Source organism: Pituophis catenifer, unplaced genomic scaffold, assembly GCF_029215685.1.
Source record: "Pituophis catenifer annectens isolate HBS135680 unplaced genomic scaffold, rPitCat1.0.hap2 SCAF_6, whole genome shotgun sequence".
Classification (NCBI taxonomy): domain Eukaryota; kingdom Metazoa; phylum Chordata; class Lepidosauria; order Squamata; family Colubridae; genus Pituophis; species Pituophis catenifer.
Window position 1 is genome coordinate 35,499,844 of NW_027256886.1, and position 13,840 is coordinate 35,513,683.

At 38.0% G+C, this 13,840-nt stretch overlaps 1 protein-coding gene across 1 annotated transcript in view; it reads left to right on the forward strand.

The window, feature by feature from the left end:
- The window catches only part of ANO7 (anoctamin 7), a 47,157-nt gene extending 33,497 nt beyond the window's left edge, over positions 1-13,660 (forward strand). Inside the window, exons 16-23 of the mRNA XM_070945105.1 lie at positions 154-208; positions 1,371-1,468; positions 4,742-4,881; positions 5,472-5,677; positions 6,345-6,487; positions 9,977-10,067; positions 10,685-10,804; positions 13,025-13,660. Of these exons, the coding sequence (XP_070801206.1) occupies positions 154-208; positions 1,371-1,468; positions 4,742-4,881; positions 5,472-5,677; positions 6,345-6,487; positions 9,977-10,067; positions 10,685-10,804; positions 13,025-13,087 (916 nt within the window). The 3' untranslated portion in view covers positions 13,088-13,660. The remainder of the gene's footprint in view (positions 1-153; positions 209-1,370; positions 1,469-4,741; positions 4,882-5,471; positions 5,678-6,344; positions 6,488-9,976; positions 10,068-10,684; positions 10,805-13,024) is intronic.
- The last annotated feature ends 180 nt before the right edge of the window (positions 13,661-13,840 follow it).

Sequence of the window (13,840 nt, forward strand, 5' to 3'; positions counted from 1 at the left end):
TCAGAAAAAGTATAATAATGTAAATCTTGAATGGGTGTTACAGGGTAGGCTGCATTTAACAAATATATTAGTACCTGGAATCAACAAATGGACAATTAAAACCAATACATTTTTCATTTCTTGCCCTGGTGCTTTTCCTTTTTTCCCTTTCAGGTTTGTTGGTTATCCAGGCCACTATAACAAATTACTGGGCATACGCAATGAGGATGTAAGTATCTCAGAAGAGATGAGAAAGAGATGAGTTCTTGAACAAATGTGGAGTAATCCTCTAGAGCAGCAGATTCCTAGGCAACCTGTGCAAATTAGATTGGATTGCAAGGTGACAAATATATAATTATTAATAAATAGAGTCAGGCTCACCCAACCATTCCAGCGATAAATAGAAGGACTGTTAGCCTCAGACCAAGGAGTGGAACAGGTATCTTTTTTAGAGCTTAAAAGAACCCATATCCACAACATATTTGTAAACATGTTAGAAGAAGTCCACAATATTCTGGATTTCACCAGAGGCATCTGAGAAGTTTACATGGACAAGAAGGAGATAGTTCTGTTGCCTTTGGATGCTGCCTGCATATAGCCATAACAAATGGGCTGGTTTGACACTGAATCTGATGGGCGTGAATTTCACATTAGTTATGTAGTGTGTAAAATACTTCTCTTTTCCCCAACCTGATCCTTTCTGCTGGGTCAGGCATGGTTTGCATATCTCTACCAAGTTATGCCTTCATTCTAAGCAAAAATCCCAAAGTATATGTTTTCCTCTATCATTTCCGTTGCCTTTTTATGGCCCTTACAGTCCTAGGGTGACCTGAACTGTACATGGCCTTCCAAGTATGAACTCACCATAGATTTATCTATATCAAAGAACCTTACTGTAATAGTATATTCGTTGTTAGTTCTCTTCTTAATAACTCATTTATTTTTTAATAAAATTTATGAGAGATCTCCCTTCTCTTTGTAATTACCCCTTTATGGTAGTAAGTGGTATTTCCTGAGGAAATGAGAGGACTGAAGTCTAGTTCTCAACAACAGCGAAGAAGTTATAACCTTGGGACCCTGCAAATAGGAATCTGGTGGCTGAATGCTGCTCAATCACAAATATTCTCCTTATGTAGAAAGCTGGATCCTGAGGAAAAGCATTCAAACTTTCTGGTTTTGGTCAAGTTTTCCTTCCTGGTAGATATATTCCATTAAGGAGGCCTTTATTCAACAACTCCAATAATGTTGCATGATGCTTCAGTACATGAGTGATTCTTAATAGATGCCTATTGCATACTACATATGAAACTTTAAAGATTTCTACATAGTTATATGCAGTGTTCATTAGGCAACCAACCATACCCAAAAGCCTTTCTGTCTGTTTTGTCCAGTGTGCTCCAGGTGGCTGCCTTATTGAACTTGCTCAGGAACTTCTTGTCATCATGGTGGGAAAGCAAGTAATTAACAACATTCAAGAAATCCTTATCCCGTGAGTTGTATGCTCTGATTTGATACTTTTGCTATCCATGCCAATCAATGTTCTTGTACAAAGCAGGATCGGCAAACAGGTGCTGCAATTAATATGGAAGGGATGGAAGCTACAGCTTTGCAATATATTGGTGCTGCATCATTGTACAAGAGAAGGGATTTCATTTCTATTTTTTAAAAAAAACTTCCAGTTCCTCCCATATGTAATCATAGGCCTTAATAGTTCCTGGGAAGCTGAAGCAATTAACGACTGTCTCATCTCCTGCTCCATATGGAACATTGCAAAGATAATTGTAGTGCCAACATTTCCTTAGAATTATGGAACAGTCGATTTTCTGCTGAAAAGAATTTTTGCCTCATCCTTCTTTCCATTCTGGGGATTTTTCATTCATTTCTATAGTCAAAGCACAATTGTATGTTTGTTGTCCATATCCAGTTGTTCTGAGGGATGGCTTTGCCAGTTCATTTCCATAGTGTACGACTACAAGCTCTCTTTTTTTTAATTCTAAAAAACAAATCCAGCAAGAGAAGAATGAGAACAATCTTGCCATTTTTTGCAGCTGCTAGGCTTGATCAAAGGAGGAGCAAAGTATTAAGAAAATTTGTCTGATAGGACAAAACTTCTGCAGTGGGTCTGAGAACATGGCAAGCGATTGTATGGAAATGTTCTCTCTTAAGCCTGCTATAGACTTAGCTTATAATTTTTATATTATCTTCTGCCTTAAAATGTCAAGAAACTCCACCCTTAATTTTTGGCAATCATGCTACTGAAATTCAGAGATGAAGCTGGAGAAGAATGCGGGAGATACAAAAAGAGGCTTGGCAACTGCCTGAAGTCACAAACCCTGTAAAATCTAGCAAAAATCTTTGTAGAAATGCAAGTGTGGGAAAAGAGAAGCCACTCCCTAGTTACTTTGGCAATTACAATTGCTTCACAAAATAATGTTCTGCATTTTTGCCAAGACATAATTATTTTTTAATATGTGCAAACATTGACAAATACAGTCTGTGAATAGAGCAAACACAGATATGAGTATTCGCAAGTGTTTCTGATGTGTACCAGATCCACAAATGAAAATTAAAATGTTAGTTTGTTGTTGGTTTGGGTTCAGCTTTATAGATGAACCAAGGTAGTATGTTTGTTAGCTTAGCCTGAATGAAGTTTGGGCTGTTTATATCTACATAAAAATTGCTGTATGAGATGGTCTTCAGCATTCCAAAAATTGCTTCCTTACTAGAAGTTGTAATTTTGTTAATCAGAAAGGGTGCAGTGAAGAAATATCTGAATTTAATATTCATAACGGAATATATCCCCCTGTGCAGAGGTGGGTTCCACTTACCTTTACTACTGGTTCGCATCGTGCCGCATGCGCAGATCACTTATGATGACGTCCGGATCAGTGGGCGGAGCCTCCTGCCAGTTTTACTACTGGTTCTTGCGAACTGGTCCAAACCGGGGGCAACTCATCACTGCCCCTGTGTAAAAAAACAGATCAAATGAATATAGAAGTATTCCACAGTATTCCTGTGAGAAGGGAACATAATTCTATGACCATACTGTGAAATGTTCCACTGCTGGAAATAACACTAGTTTCTTCCTACATAATTTACCTACAGTTGTGCAAAATATTTTGCTCTTAGAAAATGTTTGGAATTGTCAGAATAGTGTCAGAATAGATCCCTGTCTCCTAGACAAATTTTGACTTTCTTAACAGTCAGGCTGCTATGCAATAACTTTTCCCCTACCTGACCATCAGAGTTCCAATGCACATTGCTCCATTTTGCACTTTTGTTGTATAATTTCTAGTTTCTAATTGAGACAGTAGTAAGAGCCTGAAGAGGTGACTCAGATTACCTCTCAGAGCTATCTGATAGAGATTAGAGATCAATTGCATTTATCAAATGTGTTATTCACCAGTGTTCCAAGGTGTTTTTTTTCTCTCATGGATCTCCAAGTACAATTCATTGCTTTATTGAAAATGTTGAGACCCAGCAATAAAAACATCTGTTTTGTGTACCAGCTAGTTTAAGTCTGATATACCTCCTGATTTATCTGATGAAGACAAATGAGGATTCTGCCTGAGAAAAATGTACCCATCCATACAGGCCCTTGACATGGTAACAACTGCATTGTGCTAGATATCACATTCAGCTTTTGTCAGTATTTTAGATGACATTCCTCCCAAATCTTCACTCTACATTTTGGATGTATCTCTTTCTGATCCAAGCACTTCTGTTGTCATCTTAGTATTGCCAGCAGGTTGTAGCCATTGCAGGATTGTTACTTTTGCATCAATTCCAGTGGTGTTTCATTGAGCTGTACCTATTCCTTGTGACTCTGTGGATAAAAGCTACTCTGTCTCTTACCACATTATACAATTCTTGCATCATGGTTGTATTCCTTTAGCCTCCAATACTCTGTCTAGCCAACTCATACACTCTTGGATTCTTCTTTTTCCATTCACCTTGCCTAGTATTACCAGTTTTTCCATAGCTGTATTAACTTGCATGACTCCACTGCTACCACATAATAATAATAATTACAGTATCACTACAAAAATGTCATTTCCATGATGCCATGTTTTTGTTGACAAGTCATGATGGAGACTTTATGTGGAAGAAGCATGAGAAAGTTGTACCCACTTACACTAAATCAAAGAAAGAGAGAGAACTGGTATTGCTGCTACTGTTTTTCTATCATGCATCTGTTCTGAGTCCAAGATCATGAATGCACTGAATCATAACCAGCAACCCTAATATTGACCTATATTATGGCCACAGTTCCCATCTAGTGATTCTGCTACATCTGGAACATGTCAGATAGACTAGATCCAACAGAGGCACTAAAATAGGTGCTAAGGTGGCAAATCCATGATGGAGAGAAAGAAAATGAACTAGTTAGTGAGATTTGTAGGACAAGTCCTTGGAATACAGTTGTCCAGACCTCCATAAAACTGAAGCACCACTACTAACGTTAGAATTTTAAAAATATTATTTTATCCCACCTAAACTCAAACATGTCTTACACTTCTTGCTTCTCCTGTTTTCCCACTACAATAACCTGTAAGGTGAGTTGGGCTGAGAGAGAATGATGATGATTCAATTCTCAGAGGACACCAAGCTCAAAAAGACCATCCTATGGCTAAATAATGGGGCACAAATAAAAACATACTTTATCTAGATGCATCCAGATATTATTTGATCATCTCTCTCTCTGCCTGAAAAAGATGATTATCCTAGATATTCTAGTAACTACATTTTTTGTTCTCCATAGGAAGCTGAAAACATGGTGGCATAAGCGAGATCTTTCTGAAAGCAATAAAACAGGCCAAGACAACTTCATGAAGCAACCCTGGGAGAGAGATTATAAACTGCTGTCCTATAATGGGCTCTTCGATGAATATCTGGAAATGGGTATGAGCCACCTGGGCAAATGGGAAACTTAAGAATAGTTTTCTGAAAATTTCTAGTACTGTGGCCTGATTATGAAGGGGGGTGAGTATGCATATTCTTGAAGAGATTGAAAAATACAAGAATGAAAAGAACAGTGAGGAAAAAAAACTCTGGATAAAATGAGTAATTAGGGAGAGAAATATGAAAATATCTTTCTGAGGTCTCATGAATTCCCCTAATCTTTATGAAGTAAGACTTGGAAAAAGTGGTGTGAGAGACTGAAAAGCCCTATTATAGAGTTTCTCCAATATTTTCAAGCAATAAATGTAAATATTTGAGGGAGTGTATAGAATTTCTCTGAGCTGAACACTTCTGTATTATAGGTTTGCCAATCAGCTTAAAATATGTGAAATGAAAGGTCATTCGTTTTATCCAAGTTAAAGTGGATGCATTTTAGTGAAAAAATAACTATTACTGTACTATTTGGAGTTTCAGAAAGAGCATTTCAGTCCTGCTCTCACTGAAATCTCATCTTGGTCTCCTCCTAATTATTTTTTGATAAGGTTTCTTTCCTCAAACTCTGGAAATTAACAGGTTTTATTCCCTTTCAGTTCTGCAATTTGGCTTCATTACTATCTTTGTTGCTGCCTGCCCCCTGGCCCCTCTTTTTGCTTTACTTAACAATTGGGTGGAAATTCGTTTGGATGCTCAGAAGTTTGTTTGTGAATATCGACGTCCAGTTGCAGAGCGGACCCAGGGCATTGGCATCTGGTTTCATATCCTGGAGGTCATCACACACTTTGCAGTTATTAGTAATGTGAGTTATACTGGTGCATATGGGAAGCAATCAACAGAAATTGTACAAGCATAGCAGCTACAGCCCTGAAATACTGCAGCTGGATTACACTGAATTTACAATTCAAGGATGTTTTGATTGAATTGAGTTTACTTACATTGTAGTTTCCTGTTCCCAAAGCAGATGAGGATTTAAGGTGAATTCAAAATGATCCAGTTCTTTGGTGACAGAACTGGCTTACAGAGTTATTTAAATACCAAGTGGTAAAGGAAAGACACTGTAAGTTACTGGTAGAACATATCATCATGGAGCGGGCTGGGTTGGTTGTTGGAGAAAGGTGAAATTGGATTAGCAGGTGTCCTGGTGAAAGGATGCTCTGAGAGACAGAAACACTCTGGAGAGAAGTGCTTCTTGGTGTCTCTCTCTACAGTCCAAAAATTCCTTTTGGATATCATGAATGGAAATTCTAGTACTGGGTCCCAATACAGGAAGTGATCACTAGGTTGGGAAAGGCTAGGTAAGAAGCAATTAACTAGATGCTCAGTGACCTGATCTAGAATGATCCTGTTTGTGTTTCTATGACTGTTGCTGAAAGTACAATAAGTACCTATTGTGCCACGAGTAAGAAGCAAAAGTTCTGTGTGTCACTCACACAATACTTAAAAAAATAAACATGTTTTTCTTTTAGGCCTTCCTGATTGCCTTCACTTCTGACTTTCTTCCTCGGCTCTATTACCAGTACACTCGGTCTAGCAATCTACAGGGCTACATTGATTTCACCCTGGCTTATGCCCCTAAATCTTTTGACCTGAAGAACAATATCACATGCAGGTGGGATCTCCTACTCTTGTAGCTGATGAGGATAGCTGTTTAAAGATGATTAGTGAGTGAATCTATTGGAACTAAATTGCTTGTTTAAAATTCAAAGTAAGCTCTCTCATGTAATAGTGTCAGAATTTGAATGATTTTTGTCCTGGCTTGCTACATATTGAGATATTTGTGTGTAAAGTAGTAGTATACACCAAATTAAGGTTTACTCTGTAATTGCCAAACATATGAAAATATCTTTCCTACATTATGTATTTACTTTTTTAAAAAAGCCAAATGTCTCAACTGTGCTGCAAACATGGAAATGCAGTTCTCTTTCCTTGGTCATAGTCAAGTACAGGTAATCCTCGCTTAACAACCTGTCACTTGGCAGACATTAAAAATTACAACATATCTCCCAAAAGCTACCTACGACCGTGTTTTGAAGTTACAGCTGCTGCAACACTCTCAGTCATGTGTCCTTACAACTGACTGCAGGAATACTGAAGCAGCCTCCCCAGGGCCGGATTTAGATTGAAAGAGGCTCTAGGCTATTCCACTTATGAGGCCCTTTCACCAGTGGTGGGATTCAATTTTTTAACAACAGGTTCTGTGGGCGTGGCTTAGTTGGAGGTGTGGCTTGGCAATCATGTGACCGGGTGGGCGTGGCTAGCTGGTCACGTGACTGTGTAGGCGTGGGTAGCTCGTCATGTGACCGGGTGGGCGTGCCTATGTGCATAGACTTTTTTCAGAGGGCTGAAAAAAGTCATTTCTGACTGGGCCTCGCACTTTTGACCGGTCCTCACACTTATGACCATCCTCACATTTATGCCCGTGCAGCTTTCTTAACAACCATGTCACTCATTTCACAACTGCTTCTCTTCACCATGGTGACAAGATAGAGCAAAAATGTAAAATGTGAGGACAGTCGTAAGTTCGAGGACTGATCAAAAGTGCGAGGACTAGTCAGAAATAACTTTTTCAGCCCTCTGAGTAGTCCATATGCATAAAAGGATACAGCAATAGAGAGGGATGAAGGAAGGGAAGGGAAATTAGAGTAGGAGAGAGAGGGAGGAAGAGAGGAGGAGAAGGAGAAAGGAAGAGGAAGTAGGGAGGAGAAGAAGAGGGGGAGGAAGAGAAAGTAAGAAGGAAAGAAAAGAGAGGTGGTAGGTTTGAGGAGAAAGATTGCTGTACAATAAAAAAGATGAAAGGGAAGAAAGCCAACCCCAAACAAATATAAAGATATTAAGATAAAGAATGAATTGTTAAACTTTAAAGAATAAGAGAACAAATATGAATAAATAACAATAATTAGAAACACACATACAAACATACAATGTATTTTCATTGAACAAAGTATTTGGCTGGTTCACAAATTTAAACAGTGTTTAGTCATTTCAATTAAATTTACAATTTCTATATTTCCTTTTTGCCATATTTATTCCTCATCTATTTTTGTAAAAAACCAATATTACCCTCATCCTCATCTCTAATCTTAATCAAATTCAATTTTTCTCTTCTATTCTATATTATACCCCTTCCCATTGTCATCTATTTTTATATCCATCCTCACATTGGTTAATTATGTAATATTACAGTTGTTTAATATGAATTCAATATTTTAATACAAATCAATTAGTTATATAACTACCTTTTTTGTATATTAATCAATATGAACATGAATATTCCAATTATTTCCATGCAATCCAATTGATTCTTACAAATCAATTAATTATATTTACCAATAATAAACCAAATAATTTCCCCCATATATTCCTCCAAACCACAACTTAACCATTTCTGCTTTCAACACAATATACAATTAATAGTATCTCAATTATTACAATTCCCTAGTTAAATAGAGCTTTTTTTCTTTTGTGTTTTAAAATCTCCTCTTTTTCCCTAAACTTCCTGTTGTTTGCACCTACCTTTTTTGGTGAGGAAAAAGAAATCTGCCTGCCTAATTTTCCAACATGCAAAGCCAACAGCCTGCTTTACTTTCTCTTTCGTTTTTCAGTATAGCTAGGGGGGAAAAAATCAGCACTCTTTGCAAGCAAGGAGCAGATCCGTGAGCAAAACAGCTGAGAGCAAATCAGCTGGGGGTCGGAGCCAATCTAAGCAAGGGCTAATTAGGCTATGCTGAAGCTCCGGGGGCCAATAAAATTATAAAAAAAACACCGAACCCTTTGTTAAATTGCTGGCTCCCCCACCCCTCACCCACCACTATTTATTGGCAATAAATAGTGGTGCGGAGGGGCGGGGCAAGCCAGCAATTTAACAAAGGGTTCAGCTGCACCACTGGCTCTAGGGCGGCCCTTTGAAGCCCCGCGGCACGAATTTAAACAGTTTTTTTTTCCTTTAGCCATCGGAGGCAGCAATAGATTGGGAGTGGGCGGGGTAAGCGAATGGCTGGCGATCCAACAGAGCAGAGAGTGAGGGTGAGTGAAGGCTGGAAGCTGCTTTCTCCATCCTGCTCTCTTGTGTCCGGAGCCGGTGGGGAACCACGTGGCAGCTCACGTGGATCCCAGGCAGCGGAACTCAGGCTAGGGAAGGGGTGGGCAATTGTGGCTCTTTTACAACCTGTGGCCTTCAACTCCCAGAATTCCTGAGACAGCCAAGCTGTCTCAGGAATTCTGGAAGTTGAAGTCCACAGGTTGTAAAAGATCCACAATTGCCCACCCCTGGCTACGGTGGGCTGGCGCCGCACGGGTGGGAGGCGAGGGGCGGGCGAGCCAGCAATTTAACAAAGGGTTCGGCCGAATCCCCTAGAACCCCCAGAATCCCACCACTGTGTAGGCCCCTCTTGATCTTGAGGCCCTAGGCTGAAGCCTAGTTAGCCTATAGGAAAATCCGGCCCTGAGCCTCCCCCATCCCACTACACTGAGTACTTGCAGATATTGGGCCTGCTCCCCACCCCACCCCATCATCCATTACACACTTATCTTTTGAAGATCTCTGGATCTCATGTTGAGGAAGGAGAGCAGGGCACTCATCAGTGGACCACATGGCTGCCTCCCAAAAGCAACCACCATTTCCAGCACACCCACAATTTATTTTGGTTGCATTGAAATGGTGGCCATTTCCGGAAGACCACCACTTGGCCTAAGGACCAGTTCTACTTCTTTGACATGGTTTGCATGGTGCTGAGGAAAGCTCTAGAACTCCAGAGATCTTCAAGAGTGCAGAGAAGGCTCGGGCCCTACGGGGAGGGAGATACCTGCAGGGATCTGGTGTGTAGGGAAAGCTGTGGGGCAGGGGGGATCCCAAGAGGAAGAAAGTGGATCATAGGTCAAAGACTACCTGTAACAGGAAACACTGCCTTATATTAATTCATAGAATAGCAGACAGAAGGTACTGCACTAAATTTCATCTGGGTTAGTTCAACTAAAGAAAATTTGTGAATTTAAAAAGTGGCAGCAAGAGACATCAGAAATCAATCTGGAAAACTTGTGATTGCTAAGAGGATCGCTGCATTGTTACTTTACATTAATTTTGAAGCTCTTATCTCCACAGGTACCGAGCCTATAGAGAACAAAATGGCAGGTATTCACTACCTTATTGGAATCTACTGGCAATCCAACTTGGCTTCATCATTGTATTTGAGGTACATTGCATTTCAAGATACTATTTTCCATATACTTGTTTCTTAGAGACCTTATATTGGCCATTGCAAAATTTAGCACATTTAAAAATCCTATTTGTAGTATTGTTTCTTCCTTGTGTTAGCACTAGAATGTTAAAAATGAGTCATACTGCATACTTTAGATTGCTTGAAAAAAACTTGTGCTGTTCTGAAATTAAATAAATTATTTGGACATAAAATACATCAAAATTATGGTATAAGTTATGCTTTTGGAAAGGATGTAGCACTAAAATTTTGTTCTAGTGTTAAAAGTACTATAGGTTCTTCAATGCCAGGAATTCTGTAAAATTTTGGAAAGAAAATTGGTGATTATGGAGAGAATGCACATCCACATATCATGTGTTCACATTAAAATGAACCATCACCAAAAATTGCCAAATAAGTAAATAGGCATTCTAAAGACACCTCTATCAATTTTCATATTCCTTGGCTTAATGGAAAATCATAACCTTTTTGCAGAATACCATATCTAATTGGGGTCATCATAATTCTACGCATGAGGTTTCCATTTTCTGCCCAGCCTGCTGTCCATTCACAATAAATTATTCCAACTTACTTTCTTTTACGTCTTTTCATAGCATGTAGTTTTCTTCATTGCACGTATGATTGATATGATGGTACCTGACATCCCAGAAGCAGTGGCAATAAAAGTAAAGCGAGAACAGTATCTTGCTAAACAAGCCCTGGCTGAGAATAAGGTAAATACTCTATTATTATGAAAATGAAGACCCTTTCTTTGAAAAACAGGACACAAATTGCTTAAGATCATTGTACTTCTATGGGTAATTAATTTCTACACTGCATATTCCAATTTCTTCCAGAGAAATGTAATTTTTGTATTAAATTAGATGAAACTACAAATATTGAGTAGTAAAGTTGATCTTGAAATAAACTTTGTATGCAAAATTAATTATCTCTTGGGCTCTTCCCCCTCCATTTCTTTTCCTTAGGTTGGGTCACCTAGAATACCTTAATAACATGTTAAAATGATTTATGTGAAGCCTCACATTTCCATTGATGAAAACTTCCCACTATTTTGTAACAATACATATATTTCTTTACCATATTTACTGTGTCATGGTTTATTTTTAATTAAAATTTAATAATTATATAGGAATCAAAGAGTTTTGGGTTTTATAATTGTTATAATATCCATGCTGTTACTCTGTAATTTATCATTTTTGTGTCTTTTAGATAGGCTATTCCTAATGTTATATACCGTGTTTCCCCGAAAATAAGAACGTCTTATATTTTTTGAACCCTGAAATAAGCGTTTGGCCTTATTGCCATGCGCTCAAAAGCCCGATTGGGTTTATTATCAGGGAAGGATTTATTTTGGGGGAAACAGGGTAGTTTAGGTTGCTTTTTTGTCTTACCTTATGCTGGTTGAAGGCTGAAATACAGATTTACTAATAAAAATTAGGACTTCAGTACCTTTTCATCGTAGTCCATTTTTCCTCCCTTAATAAAATAACTTTGCAGTCTATGAAAGAGTATCATTTTCTTCTCCCCTTCAGATTACTCCTAACACAGGCCTTAATTACATTTTAATAGAAAATTGCCCCACAAAAATTCAGATTCATAGGGCTGGAAAGGAGGTCTTTGAGGTCTTCTAGTCCAACCTACTGCCTAAGGCAGGAGTCCTTACACCACCCTAGACAAATGGTTGACCAATCTTTTCTTGAAAACCTCCAGCAATGGAATACCACAGCTCCAAGAGACAAGTTATTCCACTGATCATTCTCCCCATCAGAAAATTCCTCCTCATTTCCAGGATATTAACCACTCAACCACACTAGCCATCAAACCATCAAACTCATTACTTTATCTGATAGTTGAATAAACCTTTATTCTTTAGGGTAAACTCACTACTTATACAACTTTGTTGATCCAAAATATTTGCATATATTAAACCATGCAACATCCAGCATCCCTTTTGGTGAGAGCTTTTTTACATTTTCTGGAATGGCAGAAACATTTAGGGAATAATTTTGTTTTCATGAGCCTTGTTAAAATATTTTGTCCAATAAAATCCACTTTGTCACAACCAGATGCTGTATCAAATTTTGGAATACAAAATGCAAAGCTTGGCACACTCATTTACACTGCTGTGCTAAGGCATAACCATCCTTACTTTCTGTTTGCCTTTATTGAATTACCAGAACCTCTTGAGGGACAAAAAACAAAAAAACTTCTTAGGATACCTTATATTTTGTTGTCGCACATGTATATATTTTTTCAATTACTAAGAATTTGCAGTACAAAACTAAATCAAAGCATGCAGTCCTAGTGTCCCATCACTAATTTTCAGATCCCGGCACTTAGTCTTAATGTCAAGTTAGTAATTTTTTGCTAATTTTTTTTAAAGCTAATTTGAGTCATGTTTCCTGCATTTTAAGTTTCCAACATGGAGAATTAATCATAATTTGCTCTCGGTCAGACCTAACCAAAAAAACAGGTTAGCATTATTTTAAATGTCTGAAGATCAAGGCTTCAACCCTAGCCTGTTTTTTCCTGTTCAAGCTCGTCATTATGAACACTTTTGTCTTCCAAAACTGAATTACTATTTAACCTGAAAAATGTTGGAGAAGTCATCACAAATTTGGTGATATTTTGTCACCATAAACTAAATGTGGGAAGGGGAACACTACCTCTGCTTAAACTGCAAATTCTAAAGCATCTGTATATCTATCTTATATGCAGTTACATTTAGGTGCAACTGAGTAAGAATTTAAATGTGACAAATAATGGCTAAACTGAGATTGGATCCTGTCAGATATGCATATCACTGTATAAAATGGAACTTGAATAATTATGTGTTATTACAATGGTCATGTATATTTCTTTGATAGCCTCCCTCAGCTACATTCTCTTTGATGGAAAAATGCATTATACATTTCTTTTTCTTTTTGGGATAGGCTCTCATTGAAGTGATAGATGTTGTCAATCCAACCCAGCCTGGGGAGAAGGTATCAAAATAAACCTCTGAAGATCTGGGAAGGATGTGGCCAAGATCAGATTATCAAGCTTCCACACAAGGGTAACCTTCATGGAGGAAGCACTGTGTAAGCTGGCATAGTATGGACATAGAGCTGTTAATTACGTAACATATTGCAGGTGTAAAATGTGCCTCAAATCTTTAAAGCCTCAGGAATTTCATCCATATTTACCAAAGTAGCAATTTCATGTTTCTTGAGAAAAACAGTACAGAGAAAATTACAAGACATACATAAGAATTTTCAATCTGTTTCTCTCCTACCACAGAGGTGACTTCTAAATATAGTGAAATTCAGCAGTTGACTACTACTAAGCTCAGCTGTTATTTATGATAATATAGGAATCTCTGGGTTTAGAGGCAGTACATTTTCCAAACAGTAGGAACTTGCAACACTAGAATAGCTCATACTGGTTTGCTTTCTTTAGTAAAAGAAAAGCAGATTAGTGGATATAGCAGCATGACTTCTCTAGCATATGACTCTAGTCATATGCTGAAGATTACTCCCGTACATGAAGTCAATTATGAAAGAAAACTTGCTTTCAGCTATCTAAGAGGGTTTTTTGCCTACAAAGGAAACATAGGGTTGTAATCATCTTCACATCCAAATCTCTTTTAGCTGGAATATGTTTCAACAATATGTGTGAATCGTGAACCTGCAATCTTTATCATGCTTAAATCAATACCCTTGCTGACAAAAATTGAATAAGCAGCTGAGATAGGTATAAATTTGCTTATT